Source organism: Rhinolophus ferrumequinum, chromosome 2 (genome assembly GCF_004115265.2).
Source record: "Rhinolophus ferrumequinum isolate MPI-CBG mRhiFer1 chromosome 2, mRhiFer1_v1.p, whole genome shotgun sequence".
NCBI classification, from domain to species: domain Eukaryota; kingdom Metazoa; phylum Chordata; class Mammalia; order Chiroptera; family Rhinolophidae; genus Rhinolophus; species Rhinolophus ferrumequinum.
In genome coordinates, this window is record NC_046285.1 from 101,985,748 (window position 1) to 102,009,330 (window position 23,583).

General features: G+C 50.4%; 2 protein-coding genes across 2 annotated transcripts in view; one reads left to right on the forward strand and one right to left on the reverse strand.

The window, feature by feature from the left end:
* The window catches only part of SIM2 (SIM bHLH transcription factor 2), a 51,162-nt gene that overhangs the window by 22,496 nt on the left and 5,083 nt on the right, over window positions 1-23,583 (forward strand). Inside the window, exons 5-10 of the mRNA XM_033127425.1 lie at window positions 344-429; window positions 2,604-2,803; window positions 7,181-7,287; window positions 20,449-20,596; window positions 22,139-22,307; window positions 22,917-23,325. Of these exons, the coding sequence (XP_032983316.1) occupies window positions 344-429; window positions 2,604-2,803; window positions 7,181-7,287; window positions 20,449-20,596; window positions 22,139-22,307; window positions 22,917-23,325 (1,119 nt within the window). The remainder of the gene's footprint in view (window positions 1-343; window positions 430-2,603; window positions 2,804-7,180; window positions 7,288-20,448; window positions 20,597-22,138; window positions 22,308-22,916; window positions 23,326-23,583) is intronic.
* Window positions 3,579-23,583, reverse strand: part of HLCS (holocarboxylase synthetase) — a 213,925-nt gene continuing 193,920 nt past the window's right edge. Inside the window, exon 11 of the mRNA XM_033127384.1 lies at window positions 3,579-3,600. Coding sequence (XP_032983275.1) covers window positions 3,597-3,600 — 4 coding nt within the window. The 3' untranslated portion in view covers window positions 3,579-3,596. The remainder of the gene's footprint in view (window positions 3,601-23,583) is intronic.

A 23,583-nucleotide genomic window follows, 5' to 3' on the forward strand; every position in this document is an offset into this window, starting at 1 on the left:
AGAATCCATGAGGAGACCACGGGCAGGTTGAGCTGGGCTGGGCCCACTGCACATACAGCCCTCACCTTGACCCCAGGCTGGCGTTTCCCACGTTCTCACTGTGGCCGTGTTTGGAGCTGCCTTCCTCTGGGGCACGTGGAAGCCACGCCAGGATTGGGTCAGTCTCCCCCATCTCACCCAAATCCCAGCCTTCGGCGGAAATTCTCTGGGTCAGGATCTGGGCTGCTAAGAAGAGGCCTCTGGCTGCCTGACCTGGTCTTGAGAGTTTGTTGATTATTGTTGGGATAAAGATGGGGGAAGCACCGTGGGATAGTGGCCAATCTGACCTCACTCCTGCTTTCAGAGTATGAGATAGAGAGGTCATTCTTTCTTCGAATGAAGTGTGTCTTGGCGAAAAGAAACGCGGGCCTGACGTGCAGCGGATACAAGGTAGGGGGAGCCAAGGTAGGTGGGAGGGATGGAGCAGGCGCTCGTGGGTCTTCCCTGTTTTACATTTTGTTTCACACTCAAGCACACCTGCTGACCGGAAGGCACAGACCCAAACATTTCATACCTCTTAATGGAGAACTTTCTAGTGCTGCTGCTCAAGAGATAGCTGTGAGAGCTGGTGTCTTATAAGGATATTCCAGGAGGACTGGATTTTGTCCTGTGAGACCAGGAATAAATGTGGCTGAGGGTTGAATTTGACCTTGGCAGCTGTAGGTTCTACTTTGCACACAGGTTCAGTTCCACAGGAGCAGGTGCCCCTTGAGGTAATGAGAATCCATATTCCAGGGCAGGATCCTGGGCCAGCAGTAAATATTCAGAGCTCAGAAATGCCACTCTTACCCTCAGAATGTTCAGCATGATAGTAGTAATAATACAGTGATTCTGAGTGCAAAGTAGAGCTTTCGTCTGCAGCATCTCGTCTAACTTAACTGATGGTCATGGCAGCCCTTTGCGTGGAGTGTGGCCCTATTCTATCCTCAAGGACGTGAACTGAGAAGGGAGAAGGGCCCAGCAGAGGGGCGGGCAGTCCCAGGGGCAGAGCTGGGGCCTCTGAGCCTGCACTTCATTCCTCCCTGGCCGAATTTCTCTGCCAGACGGGGCCACTTACTCTGGCTAACTGCAGAATCCGGGTGTAGACCACCTAAAGAGCTTGTGGGCAACGCTGCACCTCAGCAGCAGTCAGCCATTCCCAGATGGAAGGGCCGGTTTGGCAATGTCCGAGCTGAGCACCCTGCTTCTACCCGTCTGTCTGACCCCTCTCTGCAGCTCCTCACCCGCCTCCCAGGGGCCTCCCGCCCCATAAGCCCATCTCTCCGGAGCTGGAGACAGAGGGGAACCTTTGAGCAGAGGTACTTCCATGTTAGAAAAGGAAGGAGGGGAGAGTGACGAGGAAGGGGACAGTTTCGTGCCTCTGTAACTTTGTCCTCTTTCTGGAATGCTCCCCCCGACCTCCCTCCCAATGCAGGGGCTGTCTCAGCCTCTCCGTGGCCCCCGCCTTTGAGTCCCACGGGAGCTCTTCTTTTTGACTTTACCTCATTCTGTTTTATAATTTAAAGGGTACATTTTTTATTTGCTGTCCCAGCCTCTAAGCCTCTTTGGGTCAGGGGTGAGGAACCCCCAGCACCGCCCTGCACCTAAGAGACATTCTTCTGGACACGGGTCTTAAATTGTTTTTGCCACTTATTAACTGTCTGTCTAATCTTAAGCAAAACCCATCACCTGTCTTGTCCTCAGTTTCCTCATCAGTAAAATGGGAGAATAGACTAGAAAGATTTAAAGATTTGTTCCAGTTTTAAAGACTGTGAATACACTCAGGAATCCTGGAGGAACACTTTTAAAAAGAGCATTTACGATTTTAGTTGTTCATCCCTGCTGTTATGACTGTGATCCTTTCAAGATTTTACTGACTGTAACTTGTATAAATGCTTCCGATATGGAGGCTTAAGCTGCACAAATGTTTCTGTTTGACATGTAGAACACTACACATTTTCTCTTGTATGGTTTTTTGTCTATAACGATTAGAAATGTTTCTATGTAGTCACTCTGGCTTATTGCTTATTACAAGGGGATACAATCTTGAATTATAAATAAATAAAATAAAACTACATTAAAAATAAAGCTTTTTTTGATTGAATGAATTCTGAATTTATTGGAGTAATTGATATAGCTTGTCAGGTGATACAAATGTCAAGCCAACATGTCAAGTGCAATCCCATTGGAAGATAAGCATTACAGTTACTGACGTGAACATTAGGAAGCCAATGGTCAGCTCCCCCAAAGTGCCTTTGCTGTGCCATCTAATGGCAACTTGGTGATGAGACAATTACGTATAAGACCGTTACATATTCAAGAGCCTTAACTTGTGGAGTTACTCGAGCGTAGTCAATAGGATAAGACAACCCTTACATTTCATTACGAGACTGTTTTCTGAGGAAAAAAGCACCGCTCTGTTTCTTCTGAGCAGTGACTCCGGCATTCAGCCATGCAGCTCCGTGGAGGCTGGGCTGGGAGGTAGGACAGCGTGTTGAGGAAATGAGCAGGCCCCGAGCTGGGAGGAGTGGGTGGCAGTGGAACCCCTGGCTTCTGGAGGCTGACCCTGCCCTCTGCTTTCCCAGGTCATCCACTGCAGTGGCTACTTGAAAATCAGGCAGTACATGCTGGACATGTCCCTGTATGACTCGTGTTACCAGATCGTGGGGCTGGTGGCCGTGGGCCAGTCCCTGCCACCCAGCGCCATCACCGAGATCAAGCTGCACAGTAACATGTTCATGTTTAGGGCCAGCCTTGACCTGAAGCTAATATTCCTGGATTCCAGGTGAGTTTGGCCCTTGCTGCTACTACGGCATTCTGGAAGATATTGATGATGGCAACTGGCCCCTGTTAAACTGAGACGTAACAAGGAATAAGTTGTGCTAAGAATGCGAATTAGAAAGGGATGTAGTGAAACCAAGTCATGAATTGAAAGAATTACTGTCAGCCTTAGTACTCAGGCGTAGCCAGCTTCTTCAGCTTATAGGTACTTTAAACATCCTATTTATTTATATTGCCATCATCTCACTGGAGTTTGAACTGGAAATATGTGCTGTGGGCACAAGTGAGCCTCTTTTGAAGGCCCGTGATGTCAGGATTCTCCCTCGCTTCTCCAACAAGTTGGGAGAACTTTAAAACAACAGAAGGTCTCTGACTGAGTAGCATGTGTTGTGGGAAGGCCGTCCGGCTCAGGCTATCAGGAAGCCATCTGAGCTATAAGGACCACTGCAGGGCTGAGACTGGGAGCAGACAGGAGGCCTTCTCTGGGGCAAAGCTGTGACCACAAGCTCAGCGGGGTACCCGGTCTGGGCTGGGAGGTCGAGTCTGCCACGTCCCCAGAACTATCTCTCCAGCTCTCCTTTCCTCTCCTACCTGGGGAATCCCTGTCAGCTTGAGACTCTGCGGAGAGACGTGAGTGAGGCAGGCAGAGCGCTGATTCGTGTTACCTGGGTTTGGGGAAGCCTGCTCTGGAGGGGAGTTCTGTGCTGGCATGGCCTTGGCTGTCCCCCAGGGGGGGTCACAGGCCTCACAGGTCTTGAGGCCTTAGGCCTGTGGGGCCTTTTCGGACTTCTGGTTTCTTATCTGGAAAAAAACAAAACAAAACAAATCAAAAAACACAGCCATGCCCCGCCTACTCTGCTACCCACAGGGCTGTTAAGAAAGATGAAATTAGATAACAGATATGAAGCATTTGTAAAAGGAAAAAGCCTGATATACCTGCAATGTGAGTCCCTGGGCCTCTTAGCCTCCTAGAAGATTCCTCAGCTGTACAGACAAGAATAAGTGTTCAGGGACTCCACTCCTGACTTTCAGTGTGTGTGGCTGAGCTTTCCCAGAGAAGGGAGTGTGTGTGAGTGTGAGTGTGAGTGTGTGTGTGTGTCCTGTATGTTCTGAAGCTAGGATTTATTGATTCTTTTTTCCCCCCACTTTTTTTGGTGGTAAAATATGCATAACATGAAATTGATTATGTTAACCATTTATTGAGTAGAAACAAATCTACTTGGTTAGGGGTGGAAGGTGAAGACACACATCAGTCTAGATCGTCATTCACGCACCTCAGAACCTTCCAAGGGTAGAGAAGTGACAGAGTCACCATTAATGCTCCCAGAGACTCCAAGCGAAGAGTAAAGGTAGCCTTTTAGGGGACGGATGTGGCACCTCTTGAGATGGCCAAAGGCTGACAAATGCTGTTTTCCTGCAGGGAGGGGGGCCCTGGGCTGGCCAGGGGCCCACACAGCCTGGTGTGGGAGAAGGGAGAAGACTGGTGAAAGACCAGTTTTTTCCAGATTCCGGAGCCACTTCTTCAAGTGGACTTAGAGAAAACCCGGCTATCCAAGTTTGTTATTTTGGAAGCATGGGAGGATACGACTGGTTTCTCCCTTGTTTTGTCTCCTCGTATTTCTTTGACCATTCTAGCAATCCCCACCCCAAGACCTGGCGAATTCTGTGGAAGAGAGGGGTCTCCCCAGAGGAGAGGTTTCAGGTCTTCTCAAGTGGTTCCATCCATACACCTCTGAAACTCCAGAGACGAATGGAGGGCTTCACAGAAGAGGGTGCACAAAGCTGGATTGAAGGCCAGGGAGCCCCTGAAGGGAGCCCGAGACATGGGCTTCCGTGAAAGCCAGTGTTCCTCTACTTTAGGATGGGAGGGACATCTCCTGAAGTGAGTAGAAGACAAGAGCGGTGGGCTTGAGGAAGACCTCCTGTCACCACAGAAGACTCTGCATGCAGTTTTTCCTGCTAAACACCAAAAAACTCCTAACAAAGTCTTGAGGCTTTTTCTAAACCCCGGTCATCTAGGAGGTGCTTATTAAGGGGGCCAGAAATGCACTGGAAACTTCTTCACACTCCGTCTGGTCTTCAGGCTGTTGCAGCTCCACGGTCTTTGACAGGCTGCCCGGCCGGAGCACAGAGGGGCTGGCCCAGCACCGGGAGGCCAGCAGAATGGCCCAGCGGGGAGGGAAATGGCAGCTCCTACTTTAAAACCCAGGAGCCACGGCGAGGGCTTGGCCTGAAGCCCAGCAGCCCCAGAGTCACAGGGGCCAGTGGCCCCCCACCCAGCATAATCCCAGACACAACTGAACTCAGCATAACCTGAAATTTGGTTCATAGGGGTTTTGTGGTATTTCACTTTGAAACTGTAGCTGGTGCTTTTGCTAAGGATGGGTGAACCGAGCGATGTTTGGGGTTTGGCAAATCCCTCTGACAGGTCGTCAGACACTAGAGGGTTGGAAAAAACCAGGAGGGAGTGCTGCCAAACCCTTCCCTTCCCCTTTAATTTTTAAAGCCATGTGTACTTTGATGAGAAACTTAATACATGTGTTTCTGATTCATTTACACGTTTGGGGCCGTTGTTCTGAAACTTTTCGTCCAAAGGGTCTGTGAAGCCTCTTTCATCCCCACACAGGAGAGATGCCTGGTTTTCTTTTGGGGGAAGCCAGACGTCTCAATTTTCCTGCCACACAGAGTTGGACTCCAACGGGGCTTGAAGTTCTAGGTGGCCCTTGGACAAGTCCCCCGAGCCCTGGAAGGCTCTGGCCTGTGCACGTTCCCTTCCACCCACCTCGAGCCCCGTCTCCTTCCTGCCCTGGAGGAACACCATGGAAATGTGTACACCAAATAGTGAGCCATTCCAGGGAAATATGAGGCTCTCAGAGATTTACAACCCAAAGCCCGCACAGAACTCAACAGAAAGGGGAGCGGGTTAAGGAATGAAAGTGAGGTCAGGTTTTCCCCGTTTAATTGACAGCTAACGTTTCAGATCTGGACCTGCAGGGCCACCAGTCCCGGCCGTCCTCAGTCCCTGCTGAGTCCTCACGGTGGCCTCAGCTCCTTCGGAATCCCCTCTTGTCCCCTTCTTTCATCTGTTCTTGAATATCTGTCACCAGGACGTTTGGGCCACCTCCTCCCAGGGCATGGTTCCCAGCAAAGTTGCCACATGCAATTTTCACCTACGGATGGAGTGATCCAAATGCCAGTGACGATGTGGTCTTGGATATTGAGAGCCACTTTCCGTCAAAGAGCTGAAGTGGGAAATTAATATGCCCAGGACTTGATGAGAATGAAGAAGGGTAATGTCATATGAGCACCGGGAACATGCTTCCATTGCTCCAGGGACGGTGACCTTCTCGTCACAGTACTTAGGGGTGTATATTTTCTGGGGGGTCGAAAACAATCCTCCACTGAGAGGAGGCTTAAATGTCTCCAGTTAGTCCCCAAATCCCATCAGTAGGAATTGCCTAACCGTATGTTGCCCTGAGACCAACGGTGCTAATTAAGAATGTCCAGTGTGGAATGGAGATTTAAAGCCTCCCACACACAACGGCCAAGATGTGGAAAGTACTCGCCATCAGATGAATGGATAAACAAAATGCGCCATCTACATACCATGGAATTTATTCAGCCATAAAAAGAATGACAGTCTGACAAAGGCTACCACATGAATGAACCTTGAAAATATTATGCTGAGTGAAAGAAGCCAGTCACAAATGGACAAGTATTGTATCACTTCACTTAGACGAAATATCCAGAATAGATAAAGTCATAGAGACAGAAAGTAGAGTAGGGGTCTCCAGGAGTTGGGGAAGGGGGAAATGGGGAGTTATGGATTAAGGGGTACAGAGTGTCTGTTGGGGGTGACATAAACTTCTGGAAATGGATGTGACAATGGTCATACAACATTGTGAATGGAATTATTGCCACTGATTTGTATACTTAAAATGGTTAAAATGGTAAAGTTTATGTTACGCATATTTTACCACAATAATTTTTAGAAAGTTTCACACAGGACTATCCCACAAAAACCTCCAGAGAGTGGGTTCTTTCTCACCTTGGCAGCTTTCTTCCAATGTCAGTATCAGAGTTCGCTCTTAAGGGTCCTCAGATAAGCTTCGCCTTGAAAAGGGATAAGATTTTAAGCCATCCCAAACATTCTTCCAGCCAGTGGTTTCAGGAGAACATTCATGAATAGTGCTACATCCTGCACTGGGCTAGAGTTCAAAGACTTTCTTCTTGTAAAAAAAATCATTCTTAGTTTCCAAAATCAACATTTCCCCACCACCCCAGCCTTTTAGCACTTGATTAGTTGGCAAAACCAATATTAGTTTAAATGAAAAGCAATCTGCAGAGCGGTGTAACTCCTGGAGTCCCCGTACTCCCCCAGGGTGACAGAGCTGACCGGGTACGAGCCGCAGGACCTGATTGAGAAGACCCTCTACCATCACGTGCACGGCTGCGACGTATTCCACCTCCGCTATGCTCACCACCTCTGTGAGTACCGCTCACTGGGTCCATGGCGGGTGGATAGCCAGGGAGAAGGTGCCGAGGACGGAGCAGGGAGAGCGTCCCTCGTTTGGTACGATAATCGTCCATTGTATGCACGTGTATTTTAACCCTCAGGCCTGATTCCGTGCATCCCTTGATTTGAGCACAGCTGCTCGTCAGTACCCAAACATCCAGTGAGACTGGCCGGTGTGTGATGGGCAGCAATTGCAGGCTTCCAGGTGGTGGAACTGAAACCCAGATTTCTCTGTGATATCTGGACATGAATTGCGAGGAAAGGCAATAGCAGTAGAGCTCATACAGAGCCCTCACTACTGTCAGGCACTCATTTAGCTTATTAAATATGTAATCAACCCAGTGAGGGAGAGTCCCATGTTCACGATCCTCCTTTCACCTTGAGCCTGCTGTGGTTCAGAGAGCTTAAGCCACAGTCATGTAACAAGGAGGTGGCAGAGCTGGGAGCTGCACCCAAGCAGCGACTGGCCTTCAACCACTGTCCACCATCTGGCTGGGGAAGCTTGGGGGAGACCACAGCTTTCTAGGATAGGAGAAGTCTGCTTGGAAAGAGTGAACCAACAGTATTCGATTTGCCAACAGGGGCAGTTTGGGGGAACATTTGGATTGTGGGAGGTACTCTGGTCACTGCAATGCCTAAAGAAGTGACATTTCTAGACTCCAGATTGAGGCAGCGAGTAATGGGCATGGAATAGAACACCTCATCCTCCTGTAGCCAGCCCCACCATGCCCACGGCGGGTCCAGGGGAGCTTGTTAATGAGGTGCAGACGGTTGGAGGAGCCAGATCTTTTGCAATGCAGCCCAGATGGCATGTCCTCCACTCTTGCTTTGCTTTGTGTTGACTAAGAGGCATTAGAGGACACGCTGCTGGTGTCGAGTTGCAGTGGGACGGCCAGTCCAGGGACTGCTCTGTCTGCGGCCACGTTGTCTGTCTGGCTGTTCGGTGTGGGCTGGGCTCCAGGGAGCATGGCAGTTACTAGGGTTTGCTACTCCCTCCTCCCGAGTCAGTATGGGCAGAGACCTGTGACCTGCGCAGACTTAGATTGCTGCTTCCTGCTCCTTTAATTCACAACAGTGTGAAAAGGTCTCTGTGCATGGAGAGACTCAGAGCCGTGAACAGCCTTTTTAGTTCTTTTTTTTTTCGGTAATGTATGAAATGTAATAAAAAAAATTAACATCAGGAACCTAACAGACTGAGGGAGGCAATAATTATAAGCTAGGTCAACAAAATTTTTTAAAGATTAATAGAGGAATTAAAATAAACAACAAAATTAAGGCTTTAAAATAAGAGAGAGACAAATTTGAGCACTTTACCTCCTGTGAAGCAAGGTTCATCAAAGTAAGACGTTTGTAAAGTCCAGAATGTCCGTACTTTTTCTTCTTAAAAAGAGAGTACCTTAAAAAACTGCTTTCTAATACACTTGTAAGATACTTGGGAGAACTGCTTGATTTGTAAATGTTTTGGAGGGTGATAGAAATGATCATGTGATTGAGGACCTAATCTATATCAGGCATCATAAGATATGTTATTATTCTTTTTTAATCCCCACTGCAATGCTGTGCAATATGAGACAATATCCCCTTTGGCAGATGAGGTGAGAAAGACGTAAAAGAACTTGCCCAAGATCACACAGCAAAGTGATAGAGCTGTGTGTGTCCAAATCACAAATCTGAAGTCCTTCTTTTTTTTTTTGAACTCTGCCATCTTACTTCTATTGACTTGTTTTTAAGTCTCCTTCATTTCTTTAATTTGTTTTAAAAAAAAATAATTTTTTTACACTATTTATTTATTTTAACATTCAATATTATTATGTATGAATTTCAGGGGTACAGCATGGGGTTAGACATTTGTATAATTTAAGACGTGATCCCCCTGACTAGTCTAGTACCCATCTGGCACTATGAATAGTTATTACCATATTATTGTCTATATTCCCTATGCTGTACTTTACATCCCCATGACTATTTTGTAACTACCAATTTATACTTCTTGATCCCTTTACCTTTTCACCATACCTCCAACTCCCTCCTGTCTATCACCCCGATAAATCTAGTACCCATGTGACACCATACATAGTTATTAAAATATTATTGACTATTCCTTATGCTACACCCTACATCCCTATAACTACTTTGTAACAATTTGTACTTCTTAATCCCTTCCCCTTACTCACTCACCCCAAGCCCCATCCCATCTGGCAACTAATGTTTGGAACTCCCCGTCTGGTAAATTGCTTCTCTCCATTTTGTTTAGTTTTTGTTTTTGTTTTTGTGTTTTTGTTTTTGTGTCTGGAGCTTTGTTCTGTTCTTTTATTTGGGACATGTTTCTTTGTCTCCCCATTTGGGCTGCCTCCCTGTGTTTGTTTCTATGTATTAGGTAGGTATGCCTCTCGGCCTTAGTAGAGTGGCCTTAGGTAGCAGGTGTGCTGTGGGACACAGCGTGCAGTCTCTCTGGTCACCAGAGCCAGGTGCTCCAGGTGTGTCCCTTATATGGGTTGTGTGTGCCCTCCTGTTGTAGTTGAGGCTTGGTTGCTGTTTGCACGTCAGTGGCTCAGTGGGAGGGATTGACCCTCTGGCTGATTGGTTGTGAAGACTGGCCATGACTACAGTGGAAGAGTGTGCTGCAAGGGCTGACCCTACAGAGCAGGGTTTGCTTTAGCAGGACTGTTGTGTCTGCCCAGTCTGCCCTTTGAGGGTGTCATCCTTGGAGATGGCTGGGTGATGCTCCAGATTGGTTTGAAGATGGCCCCCAGGTGTGCCCTCCCTGGAGCCTCCTGGGAGGGGCCCTGATGCAGGCTAAGTTTAGCTACAGTCTGTGCTCTGCCCAGGTATGAGCCATAAAGCAATCACAAATGGCTGCTTCCTGCACTGGGCTTAGAGGTACCTTGAGAGGCCAATTTGAGAACTGAAGCCAGCTGTCACCAGTGCTGGGCTTAGGGCTGCTCAGCAAGAGGTACAGGGCACGCCGGAGAGGCCAGATGCTGCTTGTTTGGGTTTTGTGAACCTTTGAGAGATTTTATGAAAGTCTGCAGCATGAGCTAAGACAGATTGTTTTTATGGAAAAGCCACTGGAAGAGGTTTGGGTGTGCCCCCAAATTAGGTGGAGCGTGGTCTCTGGGAATCATGAGGGTGGGGCAGAACAAAAGTGATAGCCAGGTTCATGGAGACTCAGATATAGGTCTGCGTGCAGGGAGGGGGAGGGCTCAACAAAGAAACAGTGGCTTCTACGGAGAGAAAGCCGAGAAACAATGGCTCCATCCAGGAGAAAGCTGCGCCTCCAGCCCTCGCCCTGAAATCAGACAGTTCAGTTCCTGGTACCTTCTGAGCTGCTGCCCCAGCGTTGGAGCTCAGAGCAAGTGAGTCTATCAACGAGTAAGTCCGTGCACGATCCCTTTAAGAGGAGCACCTGGGAGTGCAGCTGCCATCTGTCTCACTCAGCCACAGCCTCTGCTGTTTTCACAGGCTGAAGTTGTGGGGACTTCTCTTCTGGCACTGGAAGCCTGCATTGGGGAACCTGGTGTGGGGCTGGGAACCTGTACTCCTCCAGGGGGACCTCTGCAGCTGAGCTGTCCCTCCTGATTTTTAATGGTCACACATGTGTGTGGGAGCAGCCTGTTCAGCATCTCTGCCCCTCCTACCAGTCTCCATGTGGCTTCTTCTGTATGTCAGTACTTGTAGGGCTTCAGTTCAGCTAGACTTCAGGCGAGTCTCAATGATGGTTGTTTGTAGTTTAGTTGTATTTGATGTGGTCCTGAGAGGAGGTGAGCACAGCGTTTACCTGTTCTGCCGTCTTGACCAGAATATCTCAGCTTTTTTATTTCTTTTTTTAAAATGACTACATCGTTATTTCATCTCAATATCCCTGTCATTCTGGAAACCAAGCTTGGTAGGGAAGCAACTGCCTAATGTTTGGATGGGGTCTGCTGGTCATTGTCACGGGGGTATTGGAAGGTGGGTGAGTGTTCTGAAGTGATGAGCGTAATTGGGAGACAGAAAAGGCATCCACGTGGAGGGTGTGGAGCAATAGTGATCACCCCAGAATGGTCTACAAGGGAGGACAAGCTGGGAAAAGGAGAGCAAACGTGAGTTCACAACTCTGCGCCTTCCAGCAGCCCCTAGGAGGAACATTCCACCACTGTGGGAAGGAGAGGGCTGGCCTGCGGCTCTGAGAGAAAGCCTCAGGCCTGGGGGCTCCGAGCCCCTTCTGTTGAGACAGGAACATGCTGGGGAGAGTCTGATAACCAGCATGTGAACTGAAAGCAAACCCCTGAATTACATGAAGGGGGAGTTTTCTTCAAAGTGTGGCTGCCATGTGGGAAATTAGGCCTCGGAGCACAGAGAAAGAAAACTTATGAAATTAGAAGTCTTTGCCTTAAATGTCATTTTTTTGAATCTCTCATATTATCTGGTTAACAGAGGGGAGCAGGGGCTTTTTTTTAGGGGAAATCAATACAATTTGTGTTTTGGAAATGTAATGAAAGCCACAATTGTGTTTTGGGAATGTGATGACCAGTGGGGGACCCCTGTGTCCTCTGTCACTGGCTGGATGCTTTTCTCAGATGGACTGTGACCTTTGGGCCGTGTGGGGAGCTGGGCCAATCTTGTGTCCCTTGAGTCAGGTAGATCTGGGCCATTTGGCTCTCAAGACTTCAGCTGTTCCCACCGTAGATGGGTCTCAAATGTGGAGCTGGGGCTGGTCTTTGTCCCCAGGAGCCCCAGGCTTCCCTGCACGTCCGGCTTACCAAACCTGTAAGGGGCTTTTATTCAGGAGGTCTCCTGTGATTTAAAGGACAAATTTGCCCTCCCTTCCTTGGAATTTGGACTCTCCAGACATGGCGATAGAACCTGAAGGGGAAGGTGAACACAGGCTTCCAACCCACATGGAGAAAAGGCGGAGTGTTCAGAAACCAGAGGGAGCACGGTTCTCTTTGCCAAACGGGCTAGAACTGGTAAATCAAAGAAAACAGGAAATAGCAATATTGACAATGTTTGCTACTGTGCTGTGACTCTGACCTTAATGGTGGCCAGGAAACCGCCGAAGGGATAGGAGGCGCAGAGCACAGCCCAGCCGGGCGGGGAGCTGAGCCTGCCTCAGTCTCCCCTCCGCCAGCTTTTTCAGATTTAAACTAGAGGAGCCTGACAGCAAGAAACGAGGCTCTGACCCACTCAGGGGGTGGGGATTCGCCTCCCAGAGCTCACGCCTTGGCTCCAGCGCCGCTACCACCTTTGGAGTGCCCCTTAGGGCACCCATGACATTAACCTGGGTGTTTCTTTCCCCTCCAGAGTCAGAACTTTCAGATGAAGAAAGGGAAGATAGTCAAGGACCAGAGCATAGTTTTGGAGGGCAGGGTCTTCGCAGCGTGGGGCTTGGGCAGCTTTGACACCTGTCTGTCGTCTGGTACCTGAAGCCTCATGTCCTTCCCAGGCACAGACCTGGGCTGGAGCTCCCCAGTCCCACCTCTCCACCCCCAGGGCTGGTTGGCACCTGTTTAATTTCCTTAAACTTCAGAATCTGACCCCGAGTCTGGAGTTCAAGTGCAATAGTTTATTTGACAGTCACCGGAACATGGGTAGGGAGTGAGAAGTGAGCCAGGAAAGAGAACGAGCCAGAGGGTGGGTGTTGTCTGCTGGCTACTGCCACGGGCGACTGGTCTCATTCCCCCTGGGGACTCAGTTATGACGCCGTGGGGAGCATGAGCGGAGGTACTTATAACCACTCCTGCTAGTCTCAGGGCTGCTCTTGGGGGTGTTAATTCCCCGGCTTTCCCACATCTGTCAGAGGGGGCTCAGCCAAAGAAAGGCCTCAGGGGGGAGACGGGGTGCACTCCATGGTGAGGGGGAGGGGTGGGAGAGGCATGGCCAGAGCAAAGGCTCACTCTTCACAGTGTCTCCTCAGCTTCCTCCCTTCCTTGGCCTCCTGGCTTCATGAAACTGTCCTCCATTCAGCCGGCCACCCCCAAGCTGCTGCTCCTTTCCCAGCCCACTCCACCATCTTTTCCTTGCACACATGGGTCACCTCTGTCTGGGGGTCCTTGTTGCCCTCCCTGCCCAGGGTCCCTGCTGGCTGGAAGGAGTGTCCTCCATACCCAAGCCCCTGCCCTGCGAGGGCCGAAGCAAGCTGAGTCTCCCTCGCTCTCCACTTCTGTCCCCACTCCAGCGTGGTGCCACGGCTGCTGTCTCGACCCAGGGGAGGCACGTCCAGCTCCTCCAGCCCTGCCCAAGGGACTTAAGTTCTTGTTTCTGGACAAAGCTTTCACCTCATGCTGTTCAGATCCTTATGGGACTACGCTAGTCAGCTGTGGCTGCTGAAACAAAATGCCACAGACTGGGTGGTTTAAGCAACAGAAATTTATTTTCTCACAGTCCTAGAGACCAGAAATCTGGGACCGAGTAGTTGGGAGTGCTGGTTTCTTCTGAGGCCTCCCTCCTTGGCTGGGGCGGGGGGGTGCCTCCGCCCCTGTCGTCACATGGTCTTCCCTCTGTGTGTGTCTGCATCTTAACCTCGTCTTGTAAGGACACAGTCTTACTGAATTGCGGCCTGCGCTCATGGCCCCATGGTACCTAAGTTGCCTCTTTAAAGGCCCTATCTCCAGACACTCTCATGTCTTGGAGTGGGGAGGTTGGGACTTCAACATAGGAATCTGGGCAGATACAATTCAACCTAGGACAGGGACTTCCTTTAATATCTCTGTCGTCGCCCAAGGAGTGGGCACAGGCCCTTGCACACAAGTGAACTGGACAGACTGGCTTGGGGGGAACAGGTCAGAAGACTGAGAAGGCAGGATGTGTCATTACAAAATGCGACTTTTCAGTCCTGTCCCCTGGTGCTCCGGTGACTGACAGCAGGGATCAGGGGCGTGGCCCAAGGGGAGGGCGGTGGGGCAAGGGCTTCCTCTTCCAGCCTCCTGCCCCCCAGCTCCACCTGGACCCCAACAGAGGCCTCTGCCACCCTGGGACCCAAGTCCTTCCACCCAGACATCTGGAGCTGGCCTGGTGGTTGTCCCAGGAACACGGCCACACAGGGCGGCCTTTGCTGCTCGCCTTCCAACCACCACAACTGAATGTGGCTGGAGGTGGCCAGCAGCTCTGGTGACCCACACATCTGGGCCCATTAGGACTCCAAGGCCACAGGGGGTGCCTGGCCGCCACCTCCTACAGTGAGATGTGCAGGCACATCTGTGGTGGCAGTTTGACGGGCTCACTGAGCACAGGAGCAAAGCAAACAGCTGCCGACACCCAGGACCAAAGGGAGGTGACTGTCCTATTTCCCAGGCCAAGCTTTCTCCACACCGTGTCCAAATCCCACGAATCTCTGTCGATGAGCTGAAAGGCTTTGCTGGACGTAATTGGACGTGGTATTTCTGGAGTGGTATTTCTGGAGGAACGTAGGCAGCCAAATGGTTTTCACACATTCTTCAAACTATCGTAACTGGGAGCAGGAGTCCACAGGGTGTGACGAAAGCATGGCCCCTAAAGAAAGGGAGGTCAGCGCCTTGCAGAAGGGCAGCTTCCTGAGGGGAAGCGGGCTGGGCCGTGCGGGTCTTGGGAGCACTGGCGTCCAGAGGTCAGCAGGACGGCACCTGGCACCTCAGCCTCTGGGTGGGTCACTGTGGGCCTGGACATTCCCAGGTGAGCTGCGCAATCAGACCATGCCAGGCTTTCCCCAGAACCTTCTGTAAGGAAAGGTGAACATGGGGGACGTCTTTGACCCTCCCAGTCCGTTCCCTACCCAGCCGCCCAGCCGCCCTGCTGAGTGTGGCCGCAGGGCAGGCATGACACAGTAACATGGCCTGAAAGAGAATTCTCTCTTATACATGGGGGGCGCCAGCAGAGGGCTGTGCTCTCCTGACCTCAGGGCCTGGGGGTGGGCTGGGGCAGTCTGGTGCCCAGGTGGGGAAGGGATCATGTTGCTAAACTCAACGATTTGTGTCGAGGGACACTGGGCAGATTTCTTGTGGACACTGGTTTGGAAGAACCATGGCTATTTGTGGGGGGTAGTGGAGAATTTCACGAGACAGGCCCCTGTCCAGTGAGGGCCAAGCCCAAATCCCAAAGGGAACACAGGCCAGGTCCAACTATCAAAACACTTCAGTGTCACAGAAAGGCTTCAGACTGAATATGTGGTCTACAAATTTCAAGCAATAACTGTTAGGACAGAATTATAGGACAGCTGGTATAGACGCAGGGAGGACACACTAAAGGACATGCAGGAGTCACAAACTCAGATGCTTGTGGGGCCAGGAGGCCAGGCACATAACAGGAACGTATGAGAGGGCAAGGGTGGGGCACGAGGGAATGGGACAGCTGGCGACTAAGTGGAGGCTACACGACCCACCCAAAGGCTTTCTGAGTAACAACAAGGCTCTGCCACTAACAAAGCCGGTCTGTGGGCACAAGTGGTGCATGGGATATCAGTTTGCAACTATTCTGTAGCACAGCTATGGACCAGGGACTAAGGTCGTGAAATAGGTGAACTTGAAGGGCGTTTCCAATCACTGTGAGGAGTTGTGATTCAGCCTCTGCTGCTGGCCCCACTGGCCTCTGGCCTGGACATGGACAACGGAGCTTAATTTGTCCCTCCTGATCCTTGTTAGATGCTTCCTCTGAGCCGTCTGGAGGTGGAAGTGGCTTTGTCTTGCTGATGAAGGTGTGGGGAGCCTGCGCATTTGGGGGAGCCATGAGCAGCAAAACAGGAAATGACCCTGGAAAGCACGGTGTGGTAAACACGTTGCTCCCATCCCTGGAAGCAGTTCTGGACGTGGATAGTCATAGATCGTCCCTTCTGCTTGGTGCCAAAGGGGACTCGCTGGGTCAGGCTCAGTCTGTCTTCCATGGTCAGTGTCACTTTGCAGATGGCACACGATATGGCCCTGTGGAAGTTTCCCCCCTCAAAGTGCTTCTCTCCTCCCCGGGGCTTTCCATGTCTTCTTACCAACAAAACCACCTCTGGCAACAGGCGTGGAGCGGGGATTGTGTGGTGACCACGCCGCAGCCTGGAGACCCGCTCCCCAGAGGAGCACGTGACTTGTGTCCAGTCTCAGGGGCTGTACCCACCTGGCAGGCGAGACAGGAGCCAGCAGGAGCACAGGGACCGAATCACTGACCATGTCTTCCATGGCGGTTGGTTTTGTTTCCTGGAGCTGTTGTAACAAAATACCGCAACAGAACAAGAGCATAGTTTTGGAGGGCGGGGTTTGTGGCTTAGAACAACGGAAATGTGTCTCACAGTTCTGGAGGCCGGAAGTCCAAGGTGTGGGCAGGGCCGCGGTTCCTCTGGGGGCTCTGGGGAAGGATCTGTCCCTGCCTCCTCCAGCTTTTGGTGGCTGCTGGCATCCCTTGGCTTGTGGCCACATACTCCAATCTCTGCCTCCATCTCTCTGTGTGTCTGTCTTCTCCGCTCTGGCTCCCCTAAGGACACTTGTTATTAGATTTAGTGCCCACCCTAATCCAGGATGCGCTCATCTTGAGATCCTTAACTTTATTATATCTGCAAAGACTTTTTCTCCAAATATGGTCACAGTCACAGGTTCTGGGGGTTCGAATGTAGAACATATCTTTTGGGGAGATACTGTTCAACCTAAGACAGGCATTTTTGGTCAGCTCCTTCTTAGCTCTTCAAGTTCAAAACTGAAATAGAAATTGTGCTGTAGGCCGAAATGACTTTCCTCCCAGAGGCTGGCTCCTGGTCATGGCTGCGCCTTCAGGAGGAATTCTGGAGGGAAGCAGAAGGCCACCTACTTTTCCGGAGAGCACATTGATGGAACTAGAATTTCCATCCCAAAGTGGCCTTAGACAACTGGGACCACTGGCCTTCATCTAGGCCTGGTGTTGGACATCTTGTGGCACAGAGGTGCAAAGGCGGGGCCTGAGCCCTCAGCAGCTTACGGTTGGGGCACATCTCCCTGCCCCGTCCACCACCCCCATAAGCGGGGTCATGCTACATGTCACTCTAGCATGGGATCGTTTCTGACAGCTAATTAAGGACGACAGACTGGACGGGGAGCTACAGCAAATTGAAGAGTGTTGTGACTAAATGTCTAGGATTTCAACGTGGACTGATACGTTGACTATCTTCATGGGTCATAAAAGCAAAAGCAAAACAAAACAAAACAAATTATGTCTATGTTTGGCCTCTGGATTTAAGCCCCATCACAGCAGAGTCAGGGAGGTTCAGAAATAATAAAATCTGTGCAACTTCCGCCATTTGAGTCCTAATGTAAAATATTTGGAATAAACTGGCTTCATTACGTGCCGCTGTAAGATGATTACAGGTAGGTTTTAGTTGTAAGAAATAAGAGAAAGTATAAAGTACAAGATAAGAAACAGGAAAAGTGCATGGTCCTCCCCCCAGGGGCTTTACAGACGCTGCCAGGAAGAGATTTCAAAGTCAAAGAGACTAATAAGCGTTTCTCTTCAAGAAAGAATGACTTCTTGGGGAATCCACAGATGGGACCTCAGTCTGATTGTGTTGCATCCCGTTTGGGGCCATAAGCACATTGGTTAACTGAGTCTCCCCTAAAAATTGCCCCCCCCATACAGCTGCACAGAGCCTTCTGGAGGGCACTGCCCCTCCCCTACAGTGCCCACTGAGAAGTGGAAGGTCAGAACCCCCGGCTGGGACCCCAGCTGTGTCCTCTAGCTTTGTTGGCCCCAGTTTCCTGGTGATGTCCACCTCCCACCGTTGTAGTGGGGGTAAAATGAGGCAATGTGGTGAAAGTGAGCTTTGTTGTTAAAAAGGCAAACCCTAAGAGAAGAAGTACTGGAAAGGGTCTTTCTTACTACCTTGGTCGGCACTCTTCAGCATGGGATCTTGTTCCTGCCAAGTGAATCTACTGTGGCGCACATGGTAAGCATGGGCAGAAAAGACTGGGTCTCTGCGCTGACCCAGAGAGGCCTGCCTCTCCATCTGGGGGATGGTTGTTACGCAGCAGTACTGCCATGTTTGTCCCTTGCTTCATCCCTGGGGGGTGTGGGGTCTAATGTATGTTGCATTTCCACTTCTCAAACCTCATACAAACGGCTTGCTCATGTACAAAATAACGAATTTGTCATTCTGATTACAAAATGAATGCCTCCTCATTGTTGGAAATTTAGAAAATCAAGGAAAGGAAATTTAAATGACCTATAATTTTATCAGTCTGATAGTGAGAGTTACTATGTATGGAGTCCTTCATGCATATCTGCCACTGTTTTAAATCTTCACATAGATTAGCTAATCCCCACAACAACTGGCTGGTGTAGGGACTGTGATTATCCTCTTGTTATAAATGGGGAAACCGAGGCACGGGGGGTTAGTGACTTGTCCAACATCACACAGTCAGGTGGGGTATGTGTGTGCGTGCACACTTCTGCATCATTAAGGTTTTTCTCTGTGCAGTTCTGAATCTTGTCTTTCCTTCACTTACCAGTAAGTCATACACCTTCCCCATAATGTTACAAATTCTTATTAATCATCATTTTAATGGCTGCGTAGTACTTCATAATTTATTTACCCTTTTCCCAGTTATGGGACACTTAAGTCCCCCCTCCCTTTTCTCCTGAGTTATAAGCAGGACTGCAGTGAGTCTCTTTGTACACGAATCTCTGTTCACGTTACTCGTGATTCCCGTAGGGTCAGTTCCTAGAAGTGAATTCGGTGTCAGTGGGAGATAAAGTTTGCCTAATATAAAATTCACCACTTTAACCATGGTTGGTGGCCGTCAGTGTCTTTACAGTGGTGTGCAGCTGTCACCTTTATCTAATTGCAGAACATTTTCTTCATCCCAAGAATGGACCTGGTCATTAGCAGTCACACCCAGCCCCTAGTCCTCCAGCCCCAGGCAACCACGAATCTGCTTCTGTGACGCTGCACGAAGCGTCTTCTTATGGGATGGATGGTATCTAGCCCTGAGTCAAACAAATGAGTTGAAATGTGTTTACCGTTTATCTGCATTGTTTGGCGAGCTGTGTGTTCCTGTCCTTTGCCCCATTACTTGCAGGGTCGGTCTTAGAGGTTTTTATCAGTCTGTTTGAACTCTTTCTATAGTAAGGCTAATAACTCCTTGACTATCATATTTACAGCAATTTTTCTTCTGCACCAGAATATTTTGCTGCAGGTGTTAAAGTGGATGAGAAAGAGCCACCCCAAGGGGAAAAGAAGTCACACAAGGCGATAGAGAGGGTTTGGGTGGAGGAGAGGGAGGGGCTCTAGGTACTGCACAGCCTTTGAGAAGCAGGAATGTCTTGTAGCCACAAGTGACCTGAGCCTCCAGAAGTGCCTTTTTACACTTTCACTGGCTTCCCCCTCCCTGGAGAAGGTTGAGTCAGGCTCTCCCTTTTCCACTACCCACCCAAAGCTTCTGGCACTTTCCTCCCCCTCTAAGCCTTCCCAGCTCCTGGCTCGCAGGCCCCAAGGGGGATCAGTGAGGTTTATGGTTTATGTGCAAACAGAGGCGTTGGCAGTGAGCTGCTCAGCAGCCTGGAGTTTGCACTGTGCATAGAAGATGGGCCCATAGGCCCGGTTTTCAGGAACTACTAGTCAAGCAGGGGTCTGTCCTGCATGAGCAACGTAGCAAATAAATGGGCCTGAGGGTTAATGGGAAGAAAATATAAACAGAGTAACAGTTTCACTGTGAATACACACATGCGCCAGGGAACAGCAAATATCAGCAACAATGTGACACTTAGTTGAATGCATTCACTTATATTTTGTTTAAGTAACTGCTTCCCACCCCTCTCCCCACATACACTCTGCCTTCTAAGGATTGGAGGGATTATAACATAATCACGGCATTTTGGAAACTAAAAAGCAAATCCAATTTTATCACTCTGCCAGGTGCAAATGTTGTTTCGGGGACTAATTAATTGTTTTTTCCCAATGAAAGCAGTGACTTAAATTTGAGTTCTTAACAGGGGAGGGGAGAGATTGATTGCTCCTTGGACCCCTTGGAATCGTAGGCAGAAATGTGTATGTGTTTGTGTGTGTGTGAAAACTTCCCTGCAGAGAAAGCCACCCTCTTTGTCAAGTTCTCCCAGGGGTCCTTGACCCCAGACAGGTTCAGAAATCGGGCTGTATGTAGGTCACGAGTGGGGCAGTGTCCCCAAAGGCGAGGCCGGCGAATTGTCTCTAGATTCACATCACCTTGTGCTTGCAGTGCTGGTGAAGGGCCAGGTCACCACCAAGTACTACCGGCTGCTGTCCAAGCTGGGCGGCTGGGTGTGGGTGCAGAGTTACGCCACCGTCGTGCACAACAGCCGCTCATCACGGCCCCACTGCATCGTGAGTGTCAATTATGTCCTCACGTAAGTCAGACGTATTTGTTTCTCTCCTTGTTCTGTCTTTTCCCTTGTCCCTCATCGCTTGCTCCAATAGTTCTCTCTCTCTCCCCCCTCTCGCGTGCTCTCTCTCTCTCTCTCCCTCCCTTCTTCTTCTTCTTCTTCTTCTTCTTCTTCTTCTTCTTCTTCTTCTTCTTCTTCTTCTTCTTCTTCTTCTTCTTCTTCTCCTTCTCCTTCTCCTTCTCCTTCTCCTTCTCCTTCTCCTTCTCCTTCTCCTTCTCCTTCTCCTTCTCCTTCTCCTTCTTCTTCTTTTCTCTCTCTCTCTCTCTCTCTCTCTCTGGAACTGTTCATTTGTCGCCTGTTTTGTTTTGATTTGAACAATCTGGTCGACTGGGAAGGTCCACACTATTTCTCTATTCAGCATTGAGGGCAAGGTGCTAGGAGTAGGCAGCTCCCCTGCGGGCATAGATTAGGATGGGATCGGAACCCAGGCAAAGGGTGTGGGTGGGCAGAGGCAGGGGTCTCCCCCCGCATCTGGAAAGGGGATGTGGGTCCCGGACCAGGAATACAACCTTATGCTCTCGTGCCCACACACGGCTGGGTCATCTTGCATGCTCCTGCCATTGGGGGCAGGGCTAGCTCCCATTTTCCTGTCTTCCTATATAATGCAATATGGGGAGAGCAAATGATGGTGAGTATTTGGTCCCTTTAAAACGCCAGAAGGTCAATTTCAGTGGCAAATACTATTAACACCATTAGAAGCAACAGGACATAAGTATACTTAAGACCATATATTTCTCTCCACCTATGTTAAATCACCTTGGGCCGCCCCCGCCCCCCCCAGGCCCTGAACTTGATAGCCTTGCAGGTCCCTCAGCCTCACCATGAAAGGGCCCTCGTGTGTGCTAATGCAGCGAGGAGGAGGCTCTGTGCTCTTTCATAGAATGATTACCAGGTCACTGGGGGTTTTGTTTGTTTGTTTTTGTGTTTTTTAGAAGTAGAATGCTTTTAGCAAAACTGTAGGACAGAAAACGTTTTAGCCTCTTAATGGTGCTTTCTGAGCAAACAGGTGTGGACCAGTAGCTGGGCACCTTCCCCTCCCATGAACATGACGGCACTGAGCTGGGTTTTTAGGGCAAAAATGGGTCCCTGGAAGCCAGGCTGCTGGCCCCTCACAGGTTCCCTCAGTCACAGCTCTCTGGGTGCTAAACAGAGAAGCAGCTCGGCCAGCTACTCAAATCGATAGTGTTTCTGCCTTTCCTTTTTGCGCTGATGCCTTCCTCGTGGCCCGTGGTGTCCCCAGGAACTGTGTTTGTGACCTTATGGGAGTGGAGAGAGCTGCACTGATTCCCTGCCATTCCTGCTGAGTAGCTGCCCCCGCTGCGCCCAGGCCTGCAGGATGGCTTTTACAATGAGGGTGACCTGTCCTTTTCTCAAATCCCACCTCCATGTGACCTCAGTGAAATGACTCACTGGAGCTTTGATATGAGCTGGCTCGGGGGTGGTGCCCGGGGAGCCACTCTGCCTGGCAGCCTGCTGGACACCACTTGTCCCCTTCTTGCCTCTCAGGGATATTGAGTACAAGGAACTGCAGCTGTCCCTGGACCAGCTGTCCACGTCCAAGTCCCAGGACTCCTGGAGGACTGCCTTGTCTACCTCACAAGAAACTAGAAAATTAGCTAAACCCAAAAACACGAAGATGAAGACGAAGCTGAGAACAAACCCTTACCCCCCACAGGTAACACACACGGCCTGCAGGGGTGGGGTGTGGCTGACATCTGTCCCGGGGCTCGGGACACCGGGGTGCATGAAGGAACAAGCAGACTCTGGTGGCCTAGCAGAGATCTCCCTGCCTGGAAGGTCCCTTGGAGTGAAGCAAAGTCCCTCTGGGATGTCCTGCCCACACGACAGAGACGCAGCCTGCAGGTGTGCCGAGCCAACATCCGGGTAGCCCTGTGGGGTCTAGGAAAAGGAAGACTCAACGGGGAAGCCTCATCAGCTGGCTCAAGTCTGTGGAAACGTGGGTCAGAGCACTAGTGCAACATTTCCACAGCATTTGTTTCTGTTCATGAAAACCTTCCCTCTTTTTTTAGTTTGTGAGCTCTCAGAAATAGCACATGGCTACGTGTGTCTGGTGTGTTGTCAACTTTGGGTGGGGAGATCTCTTTGCACCCAGGGGGTGGGTCACTGGGGTACTATGTGCTTGTTAAACACTGTCCCCAGTGGGGCCTCGCAGTGGTGTCTGGGGTGGGGTGCAGCCCGGGGATGGGGTCGGGCAGCGGAGGCGGGAAGGCAGCTCCCCACTGGCCCCTCAGCTGGTCCTTCTTCTGTCTTCTTTGCCGTGCAGCAATACAGCTCGTTCCAAATGGACAAACTGGAATGCGGCCAGCTCGGAAACTGGAGAGCCAGCCCTCCGGCCAGCGCTCCGGCTGCCCCAGAACAGCAGCTCCATTCAGAAGGCGGCGACTTTCTGTACGCCCCGTCCTACAGCGTGCCCTTCTCCTACCATTATGGACACTTCCCTTTAGACTCTCACGTCTTCAGCAGCAAAAAGCCGGTGTTGCCAGCCAAATTTGGGCAGCCCCAAGGATCCCCGTGTGAGGTGGCACGCTTTTTCCTGAGCACGCTGCCAACCAGCGGCGAGTGCCAGTGGCATTACGCCAACCCCTTAATGCCTAGCAGCCCGTCTCCAGCTAAAAACCTTTCTGAGCCGCCGGTGAACACTGCTCGGCACAGCCTCCTGCCAAACTATGAAGGTGGGTCATGTTTGCTTGAGGGGAGGGGGCAGGGCTGTGAACAGCAGTGGTGGCAGCGGTGGGTGGCACATGGAAAAAGGGTCCTCACACTTTGGGTAAACTGTTCCTTTTTCTGCTTCTAAGTAGGGATTGCTACGCTTTTCCTGCTCTCAATGCGAGTGTTTCACGAGAGTGAGTAAAGCTGGGTGACTGAAACCATGTGCTTTGTGGGCACAAGTGACAGTATAAAGGCCAGAGGAAACCACCCTCCAAAAGGGT